General features: G+C 40.5%; 1 protein-coding gene across 2 annotated transcripts in view; it reads left to right on the top strand.

The window, feature by feature from the left end:
* Window positions 1–22,886, top strand: part of ARHGAP24 (Rho GTPase activating protein 24) — a 184,349-nt gene that overhangs the window by 82,834 nt on the left and 78,629 nt on the right. Inside the window, exon 4 of one of the 2 annotated variants that reach the window (XM_058837941.1) lies at window positions 21,282–21,329. The exons of the other annotated variant lie outside the window; for it this stretch is intronic. Coding sequence (XP_058693924.1) covers window positions 21,282–21,329 — 48 coding nt within the window. The remainder of the gene's footprint in view (window positions 1–21,281; window positions 21,330–22,886) is intronic. 2 annotated transcript variants of the gene reach the window in all.

The following is a 22,886-nucleotide window of genomic DNA, read 5'->3' as shown; positions in this document are numbered from 1 at the left end:
AATTACAGAATCAGATAGTATTAGAGTGAATTATTTAAAATCATGCACATAGATGCCATAAGCTGCTAAATTAATTACAACCATTTTTTTAATATTTGTGTATGTGTTTGTGTGCTGAAGATATTTTGCATTTTGAACAGTAGTCAAATGGAAAATTATGCTTGGTCTTTGCATTATGCTTTCATAAATTTTGGTTATCCCCTGCTTCCTGTTTGGATAAAATGGGATAGTCTGTACCTCTCTAAGGAATAGTTCTCTCAGTGATCTCAGTGATTTGAAAAACATTAGAGGTTTAGTGTTAGAAAAGCTCACCTGAGTTACAATACACTTCAGATATTTTTTTTTTTCCATCTGCAAGATATCCTGAGGAGCAGTGTTTTCTTTGTGGACTTGTCCTCCTTGAGTTGTTGCTCAACAGACTGGCTTCTGAAATGGCTCTCAGCCTCAATGGCCAGCTCTCCCTTCTTCTCTGCTTTCAGGATGTTGGCAGGAGAGCGAAGAAGCTTCCAAACTGTAACATAAATACTGCTTCATAATTGCCACTAAACTGTGGGCCAGTGACCAGCAACGGGAATGGAACCTATACTGGCTCATGCTGAAACAGAGTGCCAAAAACTCTACTTTATGTTTATTTTTTACATTTCTGTCTTAGAGGATTTTCTACATCTAGGTCTCTGTAGGAGAATCCTGGATTACATGTTTCCTCAGCTCTCAGCCATGTCAAAGCAGCCAGGTCTGTTAAGCATCTCCAGAAGGTCCCTGAGAAATGCCAAGTTTTTTGGGCTTGTGTTCCTCTGCCCAGCTCTAGCACATCTTAATTCTGGAGCTGGCAGTGGCCTGCTCACTTGAGCTAGTCCTGGTGTGGTGCAGGCTAGCAAGGCAAGGTGCAGTGGTGTCACAGCAATCACATGCAGTCTAAAGGGTAAATCTGGAATGGTGTTTTTGATTGGATAAGGAATACCATTCTCAGTCCTGAAACGTGGTTTATATTGCCGTATTCTTTCTGTTAGTGCTGGGAAGAAGTTAATCTCTTGCACAGAATTGTGTATGCACAAGAGTAGTGGTGTACAATGCAGTCACAGGATTCCTGTGACTGATTGTAGCCATGTGGATGTAGATTCTTTACCTGGAATATTCCTACGATGTGCAGCCATTTTAGAAAATTCTTTCTTGAGTATTTTGGTGTTAAATTTTGAATAATAATCAGAAATTGTTCTACCCTGTATTAATATATTTCAAACTTATATTTCAAAACTAGCCTGTGTTGAGGAGGATTATTCACACTTCTTTTCAAAGGGAAGTTCACCCTCACAGTTACTGAAGGTTCCTGAATGTGTAAGTGCTTGTTGTAACACTTGACCTTAATGTCTGTGTAGCTCTGTGAATACTTGGAAGTCTGGTCCCAAATGGCCTCTGAGCACCTCGGAAGTTTTGATTTTTGTTCTTGTCCCATTCTGTTATTAGACATTTAAATATTCAGTGGTTGGGGTAAATGTTTCAGATGCTATACTATGCTAACAGGTATTTAACCTATGTGATGTAAGGAAAGGAAACATAATTCCTAAACAGAGGAATTTAATAATCTTTTGGAAATGTTTTACAGGACACTTCTTGTAGATTTTGATTTTGTTATAATGTTTTAACATTCTGGCTCAGGAAAACTGGAGAATGCTGAGGTCAGGCCTGTCTCTGACTGACCCCATTGCACAGACAAGTAACAGAAAATCCAAAGCAGAAAGGCTAACATGGAGTGGGAGAGTTTCCCTCCAGATACCCAGCCTGGGGAGCAAGGAGAGTGTGCAGCTCCATGGATTCAGGCATGGACTTGTCAGAGGATCTGGGGCTGCTGCTTCCCTGTGCACTCTGAGGGACAGTCCTGGATCTGTCTTTGGCAGGGTGGATGGGATTGAAATCTACTTCAAACATACTACAGAAGATTAATTAAAAATAAGCAGAGTAGATGGTAGAGCTGGAGGGAAAATGACAGTTCTCTGGGGGCTGGGATCAGGTTTCAGCCTCCTGTGCCCCAGCTCAGCTAGAGTTCTTATTCTCTGACATATTTGCAATATAAATAAAGCTACGTGTTTAAGAAAAAGTGTCTACTATAGTGCCCAGGACTGTTTAAATTTTAAGAGTAGATTTGCAGAGCAAACTAAAATAGTTCTTCTTGCCTCTTCTTCTGTGATGTCTCTTGTCTCTTGAGAAATTTTTACATTGAAACACACCATATTAAAAAAATAATCCCAGAGTCTCTCCCGGTTTACAAGGCTGGAGTATTCAGCAAACTGGTTAAGTTATGCCAAATTCTCTCAAAGACAGTGGGATTTAGGCTTGAGTTTTTGAGAGAACTAGGTTAACAGTAAATATAGGCTCTTCTGTCTTTTTTTTTTTTTGTTTTATTTTTCCTTCTCTGTGGAGGTTTAGGTTGAATATGAGGAAAAGGCTCTTCACCCAGAGGGTGGTTGGGCACTGGAACTGGCTCCCCAGGGAGGTGGTCACAGCTTCAAGCCCGCCAGAGCTCAAGGTGAGTTCGGACGAGGCTCTCAGGCACATGGTGTGACTCCTGTGCAGGGCCAGGAGTTTGACTTGATGATTTTTTGTAGGTCACTTCCAAGTCAGAATAGTCTGTGATTTTTATGACCTGAAATTGGTTGCCTCCTGTTTCAAGTTGCAGAGGGATGGAAACAGAACTTGAATGAACCCAAAGGCCATGCTGTGACTATTGCTGGTCTTTGAGCCTCTTCTCTTTTCATGTAGTTTTGCAGTAAGTGGACAGATTTATCAGGGCTTGTTCTGGAAAGTCAGTATTTATGATCTGAGAAGCTGCAGATGTGTTGGTCTGTGCTGCTACACCTCATCTATCAAATACATGAAAATGCTTGGTAAAATTGACTTCTCTGTGGAGATGAATCTACATTTTTATCAGTATTGCAAAGCTTCTGATTATTATCGTTATTAATGTTCCCCAGAAAGGAAAATTTGTGACAAATCAGAATCCTGTCACAAAGTTGTTTTGTGGTTTAGCATCTTGCAAGAGAGTATTTGGCCTGCTTTTTCTTATGTTTAGCTGGCAGTATTTCAGTATTTACATAAGAGACAATATTGTAAATAAAACATGCAGTTTCATTAATGTAGAGGAACAACTTAGTTGTCAAGCCAGAATGCTTTTGTGTCAATCCTACTTGTGACTGGCTCACTGATTCCAGTAATAATTTGCCCAAATACTCCAAAAATCCTGCAGTCTTTTTTTTTTTTTTTTTTTTTTTTAATCATTTGGAAAAGACCTCTATCTGGAAAACCACCACTTAGAATTATGCAGCATTGCATCTGACTCCTGATCTCAGTGGAAAACTTCCCAGCAACATAATACAAACAAGAAGCAGCCCAATTATGACAGGATATTATGGAATTTCCCACTGAAATTGGAAAGAGGATTTTAGGTTGAAAACTACTACTACATATCAAATCTTAATTTCACTGTAACAGCTATTTTTAAACACCCTCTCTCCCCTATTTCCCCATGTGAATGTTCTGGGGGGTAAAAGCATTGCAAGGACTTGAGTAACAGCATGTGCTCAGGAAGTCTGTTCCAGATTTCCAGATTGCATCCAAAAGCCTTATATGTAATAAGATATACCACAGCTCTGAGAGTATGTTCTCAAGTGGAAAATCAAACAATAACATTGGAAGCTAGTCTGTTGTTCTTTGTGTAGTTTATTGCATTATACAGCTTCATGAAAGAAGAAACGCACACAGCCATGTCCTCTCTAAGATGTTCCCTACCTATAATTTCTGATAATCTAAAAAAAAAAAAAAAAAAAAAAAAGGAGGGCTCTGTGGTTGAGTTACCTGTGAAATGTGTTGACCTTTAAATAAGAACAGTATCTACGATTTCACTTTTGCTGGCTAGAAACTTTCTTTTGAATTGACTTAGAACAAGGTTTTCAAACATCAGGTTCTGTTTTAGTGATAAGCAACACAATTTTAATAATAAAAGCATCTATGGGGTATGTTTATATTCAGCAGAAGGGATGTGTGTGTATAAATAGAAGGATGCATACTTGGTGTTGTTTATTTATAGATGTAATGATATGTTTGAAAACACTTAGTCATTTTTGAGGTCAGAATTTATGCCTGCTGTAGATAAAATCCATCTACAGGGGTGATTGTTTTCAGAAGCTTCAAGCAAGCAATGCAACATCACAACTTCTCCACTCCTTCCCCTGTCCTCCGTGCAGGCATCCTCTTGGGAAGCTCTTTTGCCTTTAATAAATACACACCTAATAATTTAGTGTTGTACACAGTGTAAGATTTGTAGTGTTAGGTTTATTCTATACAAAGGAATTTTTTCCCTAAAAGATGAACTTTTACATACTTGTCATTATATAGAAAAAAACATTTTAAAATTAACAAGCAAGTGTGGTATCATCCTTAAAAGCTTTTGCCAGTTATAGAAATGCCACTTCAAAGAAAGTGTATAGCTGTTCTTTAAATTTTTTGCTTGAACCTAGAATTCTACAAGATTCTGGCATTGGAAGAATTTTATTTTGGGGGTGTGATAGTGGTGAGAAGGGTGATTGCATGTTTTCCTTTGATATTGCAGAATTTTGGGGGGGCTGAAAAGGAAATACAGATATTTTTGTCCTACCCTGTATTTAACTAGCCAGCATATTTGATGGTGTTCTGCATATTATGAAATCATATCAGTATGTCCCATGAGGCTCAGCCAAAGATGAACTTCGCTTTCCTTTAATGGCAGGAAGCAGAAGAAAAACGAAAAGGGCATTCATGTACTAATGCTTCCCATTCTGAGCTCTGTTTTTGTTTTTTTTTTTCCCTCCCAGATGATTTAGTGGTGTGGCCACTTAATGATCTCAAACAGCACTAAAATAAAGAGCTGCTTTCAGTACTTTCTAGCTAATGCAGCCTATCAGCTCAACAGGTCATGGCAGAGCAATTAGATTCACTTCATTACTGATGGAATATCTGGGAGACTGCAGGAAAAGGTGTTTTCAAGAGTAGCAGTCTTTTTAACATCAACCTGAGGTCTCCAAAATCCTGAAAGCTTTTCAGTGGATTTGTTTCGGGAATCAGAGGGAAGAAAATCTATGAGTATGCCTAGCTTCTGAGAAACATTGTGTAAATTACGATACCACCCTGAGTGTGTACAGTATTCTTCAGATCTCGGTCATCTTTGGAAGCTGCTTTCTAGAGGGGCCGACTGAAGAAGACACAGTGAAGAAACTCTGAAGAAGACACACTTTCAGCTGAGTGAATAAGGTCTAATTTAAATGGAAGGCTTCAAGATCTTCCTCCTTCTCAATCTGCGCTGCCTGGGAAACAAGACTGCACACCATTTGGGAAAAAGGTGGTAAAGAAATCTCTAGCAGATGTATATGTTTTTGTTCTCAGAGCTCATGAATGTTGGAGCCAACACTTAGTTGGTGAAATACACATCCTGGAAGCATGCCTTTGGACCTTTAATGATTGCTGTTGGATACTAAATGAATAAAACGTGCAGTTCAATACAATGGTTGCTCTCTGCAGTCCCACAAACAGGGAGGCCGTGCTCTTGCTGACATCCAGCAGGAGGTGAGGACACTGCAACTCATGGAGCTGCCATTTGACTGCCATCTGTTGGTGTCCCCTGCTCCCAGGGCCATCTCTTTGTCTTGGATGTTCTTCCTCTTGCTCTTAATTCTTGCTAGGAACATCAGTGTAGCCAAACCATCACCACTGGTGACTGGGGTGCTCAGCTCTTCTCACATAATATGTGGGATTGCCATGAATCTCACTTAAATTGTTTTTGTGCTTTTTGCTGTCAGGCAGCTACCCACTTGTGCAGCCCTTGATGATCTTCTTGTGTTCTTAATCTTTTCTGGCTTTCCTTCTTTGGAGACTGTCCAGCTCCCCTTATCTCACTTGTATTGGTCAACCACTGCTGTCTTGTGATGCTGAGTGGTCCTTCTGCAGCCGTGCTGGGAGCATATGTCCCATTTCAGATTGCACAGGCTGTTAGGAAGCAAAATCCAAGCATGTTTTTCCTTCAGGAATGTGTGTTTGCTGGAGTGAAATAGTGTTGACCAGATTAATGTAAGAAAAAATGCTAGTCTTTGTTTTTTCTTGTCATACTACATGTGGTCATCCTTTTCCAAATGCTGCTTGGACCTTGTCATTCCTTGCTTGTTAGTGGTTGTGGATGTAGTGTAACACCTTTATCTTGAAGGTTAGAACATGCTTGGGAGCCATGAGAGTGTCCTTTATTAATTTTAAGTCTCTAAAATGAAAGAAGAAAGTGTGGATTGAAAAGGAATTCTAAACCCAGGAAGTAAAAATGGTGCTGGTTTGAGTTCCAGTTGTTAGGAAGCCCTTAGAGTTTATAAACAGAGGGACAGTGCTGTTTCTGCTGTCTTGTAAAAGAGTGGGTCTGGAGTCTGTGTCCAATCTGGCTGGTTACTCACTTGCTGTACTGTAGGAAATGGCTTGACCTTATAAATAATGATTGGCCCAGTTATTTAGACCTGCAAAAATGTATGACAGCAGTTGGTAAAACCTCCACCTACAATATATTCTTCATAGTATAGTAGTTATTAGGCCACTACCTGATTCTTGGGTCCTTTCAGCTCTGTCTGTTACTTCTCCCAAGGAGATGTTGGTTTGGTTTTTTCCTGGGAGTAGGAATGTAGCCAAAAGATGTAGCATGTCAGAATATATATTTTTTCAGTGCCACGTAAATGTTAGCTTGGTCTCTTCCAAGACAAATTTTTATTGACAAGTGGAAATAGCAATGCTCTAGTACAGGAGGTTTTCCTAAGGGAGTTTGAGTTTATGCAAAGATACTTTGATTTTTAGGAGAGAAAGTTAATCTCTGCAAAATGTGGTGCCAGATGGACACCTGTGTTCCCCAAAGCTGATATTTTTTAAGGTATAATTTGAAGGTTTTACATTAACTCAGAGTAAATAAAAGAGAAATTCAACTAGCATCACTAGCTGGAAAGTTAATTCCTTATAAGTTTTATTGTCTCTTGACTGTGAGCCAAGTTGCATTCATGGGATATTTGATATTCCTGCAGATAACAATTTCATGCTACAGTCAGAAACTTGAATATTTGCATGATTGGTATTGCAGACACATAAGCAAAACAAGGCTTAGCCCATCAATTTTTATTGATAAAGTAAAAGCATACCAGTAAAAAGCTTTTATACATCATTGATAATCCCAGTTTATGCAGCATTATTAAGACAATAAATGTGAATGGGAGTTTTATAATTTGATTTATTAATACATTTTTCTGAAATTTCGGAGGGATTCTTCACATCATGTTTATTAATTCTATTTAGTGAAAGATTGACTCTTTTTAGAGGGAAAATAAGGCACATGTCCTGCAGCTGCCTTTTCATAACTGTCTGGACTTGATCCTTGGAAGCCATTAAGATTTGTATATGTGTGTGCATCCAGTTTTAAAGATTATTTCATGGAGTATTGTGCATGCCATGAAGTGTGTTAGCAAAACCACTGAAATACTTGCTGGAGCTATGTGGTATTTGTCACACATGAAAGAACAGGCACTCCCAGTATGTGAAATTGTGAGTTCTCAGTGCAGCTTTGTCAGGGCGGCTGTTTTGTGCCCACACTTGGAGAAGGGAGCTGTGCTTTCTCTGTTCATACTCAAAACCTCAGTTCTATTAAACTTGAAGATCATTGGGTGTCACCAGACTAAGGCAGGGATAAATTGGTAAATAAAAGCGCTTTTGCTGTCTGTGAGTCATAACCTTCTTTGCTGCCTTATAGCAGTGGTATATGCAGTGGCCAGCTAAGCCTGTTGTAAGCCTGGAATTAAATGGTATGATCCTAGTGCTAGTAGCACGCATGGAACAAGCCCTTCCTTTCTGGCACAATACCTTCCTTCAGCCTGGCTGTTTGTGAAACATGAACAGTGCCCCAGGATACTGATACCCAGGATGTCAGCACTGTGTGGAAGTCCTTAAGATTTGTGTACGATGAATAGGGAAGCCTTAGGCATTAGGTACCCTGACCAATAAAGGATTTGCCATAAGGTGTTGAAGCTGGGATTTTCCAGTCTGCTGAGCCTTGTTCTTCCAGACTTACTCATTAAAAGATTTATAATAAAAGAGCTAAAAGTATCTATTAAATGGTATTCACTGCCTTTTCCCCTTCCTGTGCTGAAGGTTTTAAGGCACTCATGTAAATAGCTGAGCGCACAACCAAGCAGTGGCTTGGAGAAGCTCCACACTGAGCTCAAAACTGTAAGCACGGGCAATTTTAAGGCTGGGATTATGAAATGTAGCAGGTTTCTGCAGAGAGCAAGAAGGTTTGGGCTACAAATAGATGCAACTATTTGTACTCTGGGTGCTATTTCTAACTACTGAGAGACATCTTAGATACTGATAGACTGCATACAGCACAGGAGGCTGAAACCATCCTCCTGACAGCATGTCCCTGGACAAGGTATGTTCTTTGAAATGCTTCAGGGTTGTGATCTTTATGCTTACGTTTTCATGGATCTGTGTTAGGGACATGTGGACTTTCCTACATGGGAAGCCTGCATGCTTTTAAGGCTAGAACCCCCCGAGTGGACATAGAACACTCCAGGCACCAAGTGGAGACTGAAAGACAATTAGAACAGTTAATAAATCTGGTGGAAAAATCTGTTTGAGGGGGTCAGCATGGAAATGGGCACTTCTTCCCAAAAAAAGCAAGGAAATTGCAAAAGCCAGGGAAAGCCCACTCTTGTAATTGGAAGCCCGGGACCTGAAATTTGGGAAGTAATGTATCTTGCTGAAGAACTCAGAATCAACACAGAGCAAGCCAAGATGGGAGACTGAATTATCTATAAAACTGCCACTGTAAAATGGTTTGCTTTCCACTTCCAAAAATGTAATAAACATGTTTTAAGTACAGTTTTTCTTCTGTTCTTGAAATATCAGTGACTGAAACAGTATAGGTTAAAATTCTCAGTAATGGGGAGACAATACTGTCGTGGGTCTGCAATTTCAATTAGTTGAACTTACTCTGCTTAAGAAAACAGTGAAGCCAGGAAGCTTGGGAATAACTGGTAAGTCAGACTCCCCTTAGTTCCTGTTTAGAGAAATGGTTGCTCTTTTAGGCTATTAAAATGTCTCCAGAGCATCAGCTGTGCCTTTAGTGTCGGAAGAGATTGGCAGTTAATAACTTGAATTTAAGAGAGGCAGAGATAAAACTGTCCATCTGTGTTGATAGTGTTATGTCTTCTGGTTTGTGTTCACAGCTCATATTTCCTGTGGTGTGTGAGGACAGAAGCAGTTCACACACATTTCTAAAGACATCAAAATACACATGCACTGGAATGCAAAAGATGATTAAAACACCACACTTTACTATAACTAATCAGCCCAGTCCACTGCATTTCTGAATCCTTCATTGATGGAGTTCTAATAAGGTTTTTAGTGAAAATTCTGAAATTGAGAGTAAGAATTACATATTTTGTTACTGTACATTGTGTTAAGTTATGGTCACAAAAAATTGAAGTACTGCATTTCTCTGAAAGACTGATGGAGATTTTAAAAAATATTTTTGTTACTCTTCTTCTGCTACTGCTCTCAGTGGAGAGGGAAAGGATTTGAAACTGTTGTTCTAGTTGTCTTCTTCTTACTTTGCTCACTGTAACCCAAGAGATTCTGCTGGTCTGCATTTCCTGGATGAGCAATTAAGAAAAAATTGTGCCTTATCTGTTGTTCTTGAAAAATTTGGATGAGAAAATACTGATTTACACATCTTGATGCCTGTGCTTGAGATAGTGTAGAAATTGAAGGGGAATGTAGTTTGTCTTTTCAAGTTACAGACCACTTTTAATTGTCATTTGCCATTAATCTTTTTTTCTTCTATTTTTTTACCACTCTCTTATTTTCAATTTAGGATGGCCAAATATTAGGAGCCTAGAGTTGCCTAACCCTGGCAGATGCCAATGGTCTGAGACTTGATCCTCTTCCCTCTGTTGAAACTGTGAAGGATGTTGAAAAGGCTTGGAAGAAGTGCTGACATTCACTGGCATGAATTTAAAAACTTTTAAATTATTCTGGGCCTATAATGTTCTTGTTATGCCACCTGGTGCAAGGCAGACATGAAGAGATGCAATTCAGTGAGAAATGGATCTGTGAAAAGGTCACAAGATCCGTGTGCACTGCAGTGCAGTGTTGCTGCATCCTGGAATAGCAGGAAAACTTGGAGCACTGCTAAATAGTAATAAATTTTAAAAAGCTGTAATATTTTTAGGAATCAGAAATAGCATGGCATTATACAGCAAAAAGTAGCAGAAATGTGGGTAATTTAGTGTGTCATTGATGCCTTAAGTTTTAGCTTTCATATTTTTCAGATTCTGTGCTGCCTAGGTGTGTAGTTCTGAGCTTCTTATGAAGAGTTAGCAAGTTCTCTTCACAGCTTAGATAGACAAAACAATTCCTTTTCCAGCTTGAGACTAAGGACAGCCCTTACAAGCTCCAGGCCCAAAGAGTATAAACAATGGCAAATTGAAGAGAGAAAACAAGGAGGATGGAACTTTGTAACCTCAAGCTATAACTGGACAATTAACCCCAATATGCAGATGGACCAGAACTTACAAGTGTGAGACCTCATGACTGGTCATCCATTTTGTGACCATTTTGGGTCCATCTCGGGTGTAGCTCTGGCCAGGTTCTTGTACTGCCCAAGGTGTATCTTTTAAGGCCTTTTAATAAATACCTACTTTATTCTTTAGCTCTGTCTAGCCTCTGTTCTAGGTCAGCCTTCTCAAGGCATCATCACTACACTTTTTAATGGTCAAATGACCTCTCTGAATACTTCTGCATTAATTCCTTGGTGGGAAGAACACTGAGTGTTTTCCCATTGCTTTTTGAAATCAGATTAATTCCACTGAAGGCTGTTGTCTACCCAAACTACTGACATGAACTGTACACCAACATTTAGATGAAAATTCCTGCCTTTCCTCCAGTGCTAAGGGATTTCAACTAGTCATTGTAGCTTTAAAAATATTTATTCAGTATTACACAACACAAAAAGTCTTCTAGAGACTCCTGCTTCCTAGTGGGAATGCACAACCAGCCAGGCTGGTGCAGGCTGGGTGAGCACAGCTTGGAGTCTGCATGGGCATCACTCGTTCTGCTGGAGTTTCTGTGGGGCTCTGCACTTCTCACTTGACTTGGCAGCTGTTGTCTGCATGAACAAATCCATCTCCCCTTTCCCAGACCACATCCTACTGGCATCCTCACCACAGGAAGCTAACAAAAGGAAACATTATACAGAATACTGCTTTTTCAGAGTGCTCTGAGAGTTAGGGATTTTACACAAATTCCTGATTTATATCCAGAATGATTCTTGTAGTAGGGAAGCTTATGCCCAGATTTCTGTCAAGGAATTCTGGCCTGGAGGACAAGATGGGCAAGCAGCCCAGCAGGCATCAGCTGGATGTTCTGGGGCCAGGGAGGCCAACTTTGCTATCAGCAGGTGAGAGAATGGTGCCTGGTCCAGTTTGGGCCCTCCAGTAAAAGGAAGACCCTTTTACTGTGCGAAATTGTCAGGGAGATCCTGGAGCAGTGACAGAAGAGGAGAAGCTGAGGGAGCTGCCTCTTTTCAGCCCTGAGGAGATGAAGGGGACTTTATGTTGCTGTCTGTGGATATACGCTGGAGGGGAGGGCACAGAGAAGGGAAGAGATACAGAAATAAGCTTCCCCACCCCATTCCTAGGTGAGCACTTGTATATTGTTGACTGCTTTTACAGAAGATTTTTTGATACCATGGGTAGTAGAACAAAAGTTTTGCTGCACAGGGATAGGGCAAAGGAGATGCGCATGCTGGTTTTTCCACCAGTATAATTGCTTGATGTTCATTTGATCCCACCAAAGCTGCCTGAATCCCACAGCATCAGAGCAGCTCAGTGCCTTCCTCCTTTTACCCTGATTTAGCCTTTCTTCGAAAGAGAGCTAATTCCTGTTTGCATTCAGGGGGACAGCCAGCTCACATGGCTTCAGTGCTTCCAGGGATCCTTCTGGGTTTGTGCCGTGCCCCAGCTGGGGCTAGCTAGCAGCAGGCATCCATATGGGAGGAATTTATATTGTCTGAGGTACTGAAGTACTGTAAATGGTGTTTTCACACACTGCAGCTAATTCCCACAGTTTCCATTGCTTTAGGCTGTTGCTTCTGATGAAAACAAACAGCATAGTCTGGGAGCTGAGGAATGCAGTCTGCAGCGCAGTCAGCATGTGGCCTCCGCTGGGGTGGACAAATGGAGCTGGAAAGCGATCTCTGTGATGCCTGGGCAAAACAGGGGTGTCCAAGCACGGCGCTCCGTGATCCTCAGTGTCAGGGCCAAAGTTCTTAGAGACTCTGGGAGCTTTATGGGCTCAGCAGGATAATTCACTACAGGGCTGGATGCTTTACCCTGTCAGCAAATGGAAAGGAATTCCTTGAAGGCACAGCAACTTCCAGCTGTACAGTCAGTAGAGCAGTTTTCCAGTCAGGAGCAAGTAAATAGAAATCCTCGCTAGTGCAGAGTCTCTCCTGAGTTTCCTAATGATGGAAGGGTAGAGGCAGTTTTCGGGGGTACCCTGAGCAAGCACAGTAAATGCACCACGTGGCTTTATTACATTAGGGTGACTGCAGATCCCGTAATGATGCAGCTTCTCCTTTGTCCTGTTGCCTGCCTTTTGCTCAGGCCTTTGTGTTCCTCTCTCAACCCTTGATCTTTCCTACTCTTGCTGGAGTCCTCCTTGCAATCTGCATGCTGCATTTTCTCTTGAAATGAAATGTGTGATAAAAAAACAGTCTGGTTTGGATACTACTTAATAATTCTTCTCGTGTGCATGACACGTGGTTCCGAATGCTGATTTTAGGTGATCAGCGCATGTTTATCTCACCAATAAATTATTCTCTACTTTTTGCCCAGGACAAATACAGCCTTTTTTGGAGGCTACCTGTGCACAGTAAAATACCTTGCTGTGTGCAGTACCAAGGAATTTTTCCTTGGCTAATTCTGGAAGATCTGTGGAACTGCCCTCTATATAATGCATTGTCTAACCACCATGTTGTGGTTTAACATGATAACTAATAGAATAATTTTTTCCATGAGCTGTTGTTGGACATCCACCAAGTAATTTTCACAGCATCCATCCACCAGTTGGGAGGTATTAACAATGGGTTTTGGGTTTTTTTTGAGGAAACTCTTTCATATTTTACTTTGATGCAAAAATAACTATGTACACAAAGAGCTTGTTGCCAGTGCTACAAGGACCTTTTCATTCTTCCCTCTGAAAAAGTAGAGATAATCAAATGAAACTTTAAAAGAGCAAATTGTGTTGTCTGTGAAACTTCAGACAGTGCACATCTGCCTTTGGTTATTTGAGTGCTGGGAAATGTAGGTAGATCTGTGTTATGTAGAATATCACACAAGGACCAGACTTTGTTGTGAGTCATCAAGGTTCAGCTGCGTATTCATGTTCAGGACTGATACCTGGTCATCAGATTGCTTTTTGAGACCCACAGATGCCCAAAGACCTGCAGCATCTTCCTGAAAAACTTTAATGCGTTCACAGTCTTGCCGAAGGCTCCTTGTAGGCGAATGCCACACACTTGTGTAGCTCATACAGCCTAAGCTGAAATGTGTGAGTCAGCCCTGTGCCCAGGAAGGAAACCAGTTTCTGGCTAATAATGCAATGAATGTCTCTGAGCTGTCTGGGAATGCCACTCTCCTCTCACTCCCTCTGGGAAATGTTGTAGCTGTGTGCATGCGTGTCTGCCATAGAGGTCAGGGGAAGGGAGGGTGTGCATTTTTGACTGGTGTTCCTCCTCTTTACTGCATTTTGGGAAGAGGGGATATTTTTGTCATATTGACCGGATCTAGATGTTACAGCTTAGTATTACCAGCAGTGCCTAAGCTCTGACCTTGTGAATTCGACATGAGTTCCCAGCAGGACAGCACAGGCTTTTAAGACAAGGATTCCCTGGGGACAGAGTATTCAGTACTTAATATGTTTCAGACTGTTTCCCCTGGGATCTGTATCACTTCTTGTTTTGGCCATGGTACTTGGAAATTTCATTTGAGGTCACAGAGGTTCCCAAGTGTTGTCTGCTTGGAATGGTTGAATTATTTCAAGGTGCAGATGCTACTGAACAATCTCTGTGTAGGGCTGGCCTCCTGCCCTTTTGTAGGTAAAAACAACAAAACCAAAAATACAGCTCTCTGAGATGCAAAGAATTTGTGCTCTATAATGCTGCCTCTGTATATGCATCTATAAAACCTCATTTTTATTAAGGTATGAGTGTAAAAGGGAGTTTTGAAGAGGGGTAATGCCTTGCACATATCTGGGAGTTTGAGTTGGTAATAATTGCAGTTGTGGAGTTGCTATGCTAAGTTCCTTCTCAGGAAAAGATGATCCTGGTGTCCAAGTCAGTGCTTTTTTCCCCCCTCACAGCAGCTGGCTGACCACTCCTGACACACCTGACTCGTATATGTGAAACTGGGGTGGGGTACAGGGATAAGTTATCTGGAAATATCTGCTGAGAAAGTAGCTGGCTGCACCATTTTAGTTGCAAAGTGCAACTCTCTGTTTGTGATGGTGATACAGAGCACGAGATTGAAAAGTCAGTCACCAAAAACCTGAGTACCTCTTCTTGTGCATGCAATAGATGTAGTATTTTTCCCAAGTTAATGAAGATGCAGAGCAGATCAGGAGCAGTGCTAGGCTCTCCCCTCTGGCCTGTCAGTTCCTAGAACTGCTTCAGCTCTGCAGTTGTCATAGATGCAGTCATGGCAGGCCATACTAAAGTGGACCAAAAAAAGGGGAAGTTATACTCTTGGAGGCACATTTTTTCCCATAAGCATTCAGCCTTTAATGCTGCTAACTCTAAACAAACCCTGACCTGGAAAAATCTTTTCAGTTTCTTTTTTTCCCCTTCAAGTGTGGGAAGAGAAGTCACACTCCTTAACCTTTGGACAACCACATATTAATCTAATTTCCTACTCATCATGACCTAGTCATTTGGAAATTGCAACTACACTTAATTTGATTTTTCTTTCTATATTTTTATATTATGTTTTTGTTGTTTCCCTGACTCTTATTTTTTGGTTCAGCACTGGTTCATTAAACTTCAGTCACAAATACCAGCTGGAGGGCTCACAGCTTGTTGTCATTTCAGTTAATCTGACATTTGTAGATCACAAGGGATTATTGCATATGCATGTGAAAACTAGGGCTCTCTCCTATTGTTCCTTCCCTTTCTTGGGAAACTTTGTCTGATCACTGCTTTTCTCTGTGTTGGCCCACCAGGATACACTTTTCTGAGAGCTTAGCATAACAATAATCTTTTTTTCTAGCTGATTCAAGAAGCTGTGCTCCCTGCTGCTGCTGTTGTCCTTGTGCAGTATTTTGGAAGTTAGTACAGGTGTTTTTGGATGCTAAAATGCACCTTATGTTTTGCTGTACTTTCAGTCAACAGGTAAAGTCCAACTGTTGTATCTCATCACTTAATGGAATAATAAAAAAAAATAGAAATAAATTTGCCTCAGAAGAAAAATAATATTTTGTATTGCTGTAAGAAATACTGTAAGTTGCAGTTCAGCTGTAATGGCAGTAGTTTTAAGTGATCAGTAGCTGCCACTAGGTTTGATTTAAACCATTAACAGCAAATGCTCAGATCTCAAGAGATGTTGTAACCTTCCTGTAGCATAAATGTCATAGGAATATCAGAAACTTACCCTGCTTTGAATTAAAAAGAAATAGTAAACAAATTGAGTTATGGGTTATGATAGGCAGTTGACACAAGTATGTTTTTTTGGGGACATACACCTCTCTAAAGAGGGAAGGAGGTGACTTTTTTTCTCATATGTCTTCCATTTTCTGAAGGCTTCACAAGACTTTCATTTGAAGCTTAATATCAGCAAGACTTTGATTAGCACCATACCTTTAACTCCCTGATACTGCATAGCATTACATCTTTTCCCATGCCTGTGTGTTTAATTGCTGCAAATCCAGCCGTTCCCATGACTTGTTACAAATTCTTTCCACTAAAATTGCTGAATCTTGGAATTCAAGCTATCAAAAATTGCATCTGTGAAAGTAATGAATATCAAATCCTGAGTGACTTGACATCACTTCCCTACAGTTTTCCATGTTCTTTCTCCCATTGCAAGTTTTAGGGTTTCTTTAACCTTTTTTTTTTTTTTTAAGAGCTTTGTTCTCCCATCTGGGAGCAATATTTTTTTTTTTTCTGAAGGCTTTATTGCTTAGATTGGAAGGGCAGTGTCATATCAAACACGGTGGCTGCTTTGTTACTTTGATTGCAGTAGAACAACACATTCAAAACCTGGCATGAGCAAAAAATATCTCTGTAGGCCTTTCAAAAGTCCCACAGCTTGAGATTTCTTGTGACCAGCAGGTACAGGCCAAGTGTGCTGACAGCATGGTGTAAGGGAGCAGGCTGCCTCAACCAAGCTTCAGCAGCTAAATTAGAAGAACAGCAAGTTTTACTGGTAGTAGAAATTGAGAACAGCTAAGTTATATTGCAGTGGGTTTTTTTAATCATACCAGACATTATTTCTAATAGAAATAGTAGCTTTCCTGGGGGCTATTTTAATAACACGGTAGATGGCAATTGAGATTGTCTCTGCATGTTCACACTGCAGCATATACACACACACACACACACACACACACACACACACACACACACACATATATATTTACTGAAAATTCAGTAGCATGCTGGCTCCCAAAGGAGTTGACTGCATAATCAGATCACTGTACAGCTGAGCAGTCTCTAAACCCCGAAGTTCAGCAGATGTCTTGCTCCTCCAGAACATATGCACAAGAGAAAGAAAAAAAAGTAGGAAAAATGGCCTGACTTATTTCAGTGGTGTGGGGATGTGCCTGTTTGTTCTGAGAAATAAAACAAGATGTCCCTGAGAGGTTACTCTGTCCTGTATTGACTTTTTTTTTTTTTCTCCCTTAAATTAAATGAGGTCAACATGAGCTTTCTAAAACCCTTATTGGAAATCTTTTTCCCAGAGTTAAAGTGTTTGAATGAGTTTCCAATTAAGAAAAAAAGCCCCTTAGTAATATAAATTACTTAACACCCACTGAAGTGGGGGGAAAAAAATTAACATCAAGACTTTGATGTATTATATTTCTTTCCCTTGTCCAACATAAAGCAGGTGATGAGCTTCTTCATGATGATGAGGTAACTGGGCCTGGCCCAGGAGTGTTTTGAGGGAAGATACAAATGTTTTTTAAAGCAATAGGGCTATGTTAGAACCCTTCCATAAGGCATTTGCATATTCCATATAAGATCCAAACAATGCAATAATAATTCCAGTTCATTTTACTTACAGCTACATTTGAGGAGAGCTATAACATGTGCTTCCCTACACTCACATCTTCCTTAATTATCCCCAGTAATTATACATTAACCAAAGAAATTGCTGCTCAGTTATTTCCCTGCAATGGTAATTTCAGTATTAACAGACTTTGATTCATATGGTTGTCCCTAGATCAAAGCTGGGACAACAGGGCACATATCTACTTAGAATTGTCTTTATTATTAAATTAGCAAACAAAAAACAAGAATATTTTTGAAACAACAGACTGTACAGGGAGCAAAGCTGGGTTCTTACTGCCCACTACCCATGGTACTACTCACCATGCCACTCACTATACAAATGAATAGTTTCAGGTGATCCATCTGCCCTAAGTGCAAATAGATGCCACATTAAAATGGAGGAGGATTACATTTGTAATTGCTCACTATTTATCTTTTTCTTGAAACATTTATGGTTCATGAAACATTTATACCCATTTATGCTAAGAAGCAAGTAGAAAATAAGTGATTGCACAGGGTCTTTGTTTTCTGAAGCAGAAGTACACAGATGCATTCAGTAAACTTGAAGACAAAGGAATAATTTACCCACTTTCTTATAGAGATGTGGACATTTTAGCATTACCTCCTGTTCTTCTGCAGAGAGGTACTTCATCTTCTCTAAGAGTGCAGCACAGTGGATTTTGCCATAAAGTAGCTATGAATAAGTGCCTAATAAAGGAGGAGTAAGTGCTGGTGAAATTATGCACAGTCAGTCCCTAATTCACTGGGGAACTTACTCCATGTTCATTCCCTTTATGTTGGCCCTTAGGACGTTACCTTTGAGCAGAAAAAATAAAATATTATGCTTATGGGACACAACTGGAGGATCCATCATGGCAGAGTAACATGTGATTTGTGGATCCCCAGCACTGAATTGCTCCCTTACAGTGGCAGAGCAGGGCTGGACCAGCCTTTTAGTCCTGCTCTTTTGCATTTTAATCCATCTGCCTTGTGCACGGCTCATCTCCAGGCTCCCTCAAGATGAATCACTTCCCTGGGCTGAAAAGAAATCCCTTCTAACTCCTGAACACATCCATGATGTGCTTCCTTGTAAGAACTACTAGGTCATATCCTCTCTCCTTGTGTTGTGGGCCTGGCAAACTCTCCCTGCTGAAGGGGAAGGGAGGCTAGGGCCAAACCAAGGCAGTTCTGATGACAAGCAGTGTCTTGAAACCCAAGTCTGAGAGAACCTTCAAAAGGAGGCTCCTCATTTTGTAGTTCTGTCATGCTTAAATAATGTCAAATGATTTGTCATTTGCTGGTTTCCAGATAAGTATTGTCCCAGGTGGGTGTAGAAGGAAAAAGAAAAGTTATACAGTAATTTTATAGATGAGTTTTGAAGGATGAGTTATTTTGAAAGGTGCTGAAGTTCCTTTTGAGGTTTTGATCCTCTTCTTTTTGCACCTTCCCTTGTGCTGTAAGGCATAACTTTATATTTACAGCTTGTGAATCACCTTTGCATGGACCCAGGTTGTTTTTCAACCTCTCATTATCTTTTAATATGCACTTGATCAAGTGAGCCACTTACTGACTAATTGCTCTAATTTGCATATTGATAAACTGAAGTGATGGTAACAGAGCTTGAAAAGCTCTCTGAGCAATTCTTGTGGAAGACAGGGAATAGCTCTGTTAATATTGCTTTCATAAACTATAGTTGTTCTCATTATCTTGGAGCATCTTTGATTCAAAAGGCATTTGCATAGAATCACAAAAATGAGAAAACTTGCTTACTCAGCCTGGAGTGGTTTTTGTTCAGAGAGGCAAATCTCTGGTAAGAGAAGACTACTCCTGCATGGTGCCTCCGTTGACAGTGCTTGCTGTTTCTTTTGAAAGCCCTTTGCCCTTCTCCATTGTGTGGCTGACCCTGCAGCATTCCTGTGTACCTTTGGCTCTTTGAGCAGTATTTTGAGAACAAACTGTTCACTGTGACACATTGCATATTTTAGCCTTTGGAAGTGTAACTTCCCTGACTGGAAAAGAAACTAGTAGCCCATCAAAATGTACTATTTTCTTACAAAATTCAGATGACCTGCTCCATAAACAGAGTGTAGGGTCACATTTGCTTTAAACAGCTGTGTCAGTCCCTTTGACATAGCAGGCAATTACTTTGCCTTCACTGGTAACTGGATTGCTTTTTGTAATGCAAGCATTTCAAAGTGTTTCATTAATGTGGTTCAGTGCCTGGGGCAAAGGCTTGCTGGCTCCTCTGCCCTTCCTTGTCCAGATGTGCTCTGCACAGTACAGGTTGATCACCCATGGATTGTGCCTCTGGTTGGATGCACCGTGAGACTCTTCTGTGCACCTGCAGTTTTAACTTTGCCCTGGACACTCTTGATGGCACCAAAATGTGGATTATGACACAGGCCTTCCCTTGTACAGGACATCCCTTGAGTGGCCAAGTCATTCTCCAAGTACATTTTTCCTGTCTTAACTCACAACTGCAGTTTTTCAAGGGAATCCTGAACAGATAAGACAAAAGAAAATATGGAGAAAGGCCTATTTCAAATTAAGGCATGCTTTTAATCATTAGAGGCTTTTCCCCTGAAATCTTAAAAAAGGCTGCCTATAATCATACGGTATTTTCTCAAAGCAGATGACTTTCACCAAGAAACTTGGCTTATGGCTTCCTGTAGAGCAGCCAAAAGAGAGGTAATATTTACCAGATTTGACATAAGAGATCAGTAGGAATGTAAATAGAGTAGGCCTCCAAAAGACACTAGAGCCAGAGCAATCATCCTGCAGCTTTGACAAATTTGCTAACATCTGTTCTGGTGCCATTTCTGCTGTACAGACCTGCCATTAACCATGGAGATGAAAAGACGTAAATTAAATGAGCAGATTGACATGTTAAACTTTGATAGCATTGTGCCATCTGGGAGGCTTATATTTGCAATTTTCTCCACAGCTTCTTAGATTTAGGGTATATTTCAGCACTGCCCCAGTTATTTTTGGGAAGATATGCTGACCCTAGAGCTCTGGGGTTACTAAGGCAAGGTGTCAGACTCTAAGTATGTGTAACAAGATGTATATGGCAGCATCTCACTTCTGAGCCGCATCATTTTTGTTTACAATTTTGGTTTTGCAGTTAGGTCTGGTTTTACTAAGACGTTGCTACCTAGTCCTGGCTACAGTGGCCACTGTAGATTTCAGATAATATAAGGAACATAAAAATTACTTATCATAACTAAACTTCAGTCAATAGATAGGATGGGCTACAGATTAAGAAACCTTTAGGATGTGCCTTAGAACCCCCACACAGTTCATATATTCATTCCCTGCTGGCAGTGTGTTGCTGAGTTCATACAAAGTAGTCAGTTCAAGAGAAGATTGCTCTTAATTAAGGTGGAAATTGATAAGTAAGATTTTGCAGTGCTTTAGATGCCTAATGTGCTGAGTATATTCAGCTTACACTGTAGTATTTGTCATCCCTTCAACTTGTAATAGATTGAAGCAGGGTGTTTAATATGATGAGATGCTGTTATAAATAAAAGGCTTTTATAGCTTCAGAGAAAATCTTTATACAGCTTAATTGTGTAGACAGGTTCAATTCCCAGGAAGGCCAAGAGGGAAATCAGTTGATAATTTTAATCCAGAATCAATTTTCTTTAAGGTTTTGAAACACGCTCATCCAAGTTTTTCATGCAGCAGTTGGTTTCTGCTGAAGTAGCAGGTGGAGTGTGGCTGGTGTGTTACTTCACCTGGTCTTCCCTTTATCCAAAACTGAATTATCTGGTGAACAGATGAACCTGTTTGAGTTCAGGTGAATACTTACCTATCTGCCAATACTTTTATCTCTGAGTGAAATAGTCTTTCTGCAGCAACGTATGAGCTGATGCTAAAAGTACTGTTGCTAAATGCTGCCTTTTTACCTTTTCAGCTACAGGATGCTGTCTCCAATGCTTCAGGAACCTAAAGGATTTATCAGGTTTGTCAGGACTTGAAGAGGTTTTAATGTCTGAACAACTGCATGAGAGGCTATGGATAAAATCTCGTGGTCTGAGTAGAGTGCAGGAAAACAGCTTCAGACTCTCCCTCTTCCCTGATAATGACACTTGAAAAAAAATTATAACTTGTTCTTTGGTTTTTGTGTATCTGGTTTCTTCAGAGTGCAAGATGCAAGATTGTCCTTGACCAGTTCGGCCGCCTTTTATCCAAGAGGCAACAAGTTTCCTGACACATGCCCATGGCTTGCACTGTTTTTCATCTCTGTTTTTGTGTAATCACTGTTTGAAGGAAGGATGCCAGCTATGACAGGTGTGTTTGTAAATCCTGATGACGTCAGATTGTTGCTCATTTAGTATGGGTAAGGACATCTAAGTGCTGTTAGTCTGGCTGTAATACCATGCTTGTGCACACATTTTGTCTGGATAGGCTTTAAGGAGAAATCAATGTGGGCATCAAACAAACGAGTCGTGCTACCGGATGTAGGTATAAAGCCAAGGAACAGGGAGAAGGATACACAAAATATGGGATATTTATGCTTCTGATAGTGAATGCACATCTGCAGTTTGGAACATGCTGCATTTGTAGTATTAATGAGAAATTCCTGTATGCTTTTGAAGTCCTCTTACTCCACTTGAAGTTATTTAAGGGATTTTTGCAGGACATCACATATCCTGTGCGTCACACTGTGTCTGAAGGTTGCCGCTCTACAACTGTACTGGTTGGAAATATTTTGATTATTTATCCTTCAGTAAATAGTACTGGCTTCTTCCAAATGTTACTGAACAGTTGTGACTCCTGGTATGGTAGTGTGTAGTATATAGATGCATATAGAATACCTGAGCCAAGGCTTGTGGATTGTTTGTGTGCATGTGTTTCACTCGGGGAGAATGGTCCTGCTGTACAGAGCTGGAGTTGATTTGGCTTAGTTCCTCAAAGTTCCCAACATGCTTGTAGTTGATACAGATGCATTTAGGATGTAGCATGCTTCAGGGTGTTTAATTTCTTAGTGCTCCCTAAGGATGGTGTGCTTGTAAAGGGAAAACTAACTGTGCTTTACCTTCTTTGAAAACTGTGCAATTGTAGGAAGTATAAGAAAAGGTCATCAAAACAGTATAAGACCATGGAACTATATTGCATTGGTATAGGGTGGTGATTAGAGTCTAAAAAGTCACGTTCTTGTTTCCTGGAGGACGAGGCAAAACTGCATCTTGTGCTCCTGTCCACAGGCATCAGGGTTGCAGTGAACCTGCTGCACAGGTCAGGGGAGCACTGCACGAGGGAATGCTCTAATGAGCCCTGTCAAAGTAAAAAGCTCATAAATATCACTGGAGCAGTGAATCTATCCCCAAGCCTCTGTTTGGGTGTAAAATAGATCCTTCATGAAGTGCTGGCAGCAAGCCTAGATGTTTTCTGACAGGGCTCTGCTCTCAGCACGTTTTGATCCTGCCCTTTGGAAGATACTCATGACTTGTTTCTTCTCCAGTCTGGACTGACCAAGAAATTAAGGGTTTTTTAGTAGCTGCCAAAAGTTCTGCAG

This window comes from Poecile atricapillus, chromosome 4 (assembly GCF_030490865.1).
Source record: "Poecile atricapillus isolate bPoeAtr1 chromosome 4, bPoeAtr1.hap1, whole genome shotgun sequence".
Classification (NCBI taxonomy): Eukaryota; Metazoa; Chordata; class Aves; order Passeriformes; family Paridae; genus Poecile; species Poecile atricapillus.
The sequence above is the reverse complement of the archived record's forward strand: the minus strand, read 5'-3'. Positions and strand labels throughout refer to the sequence as shown.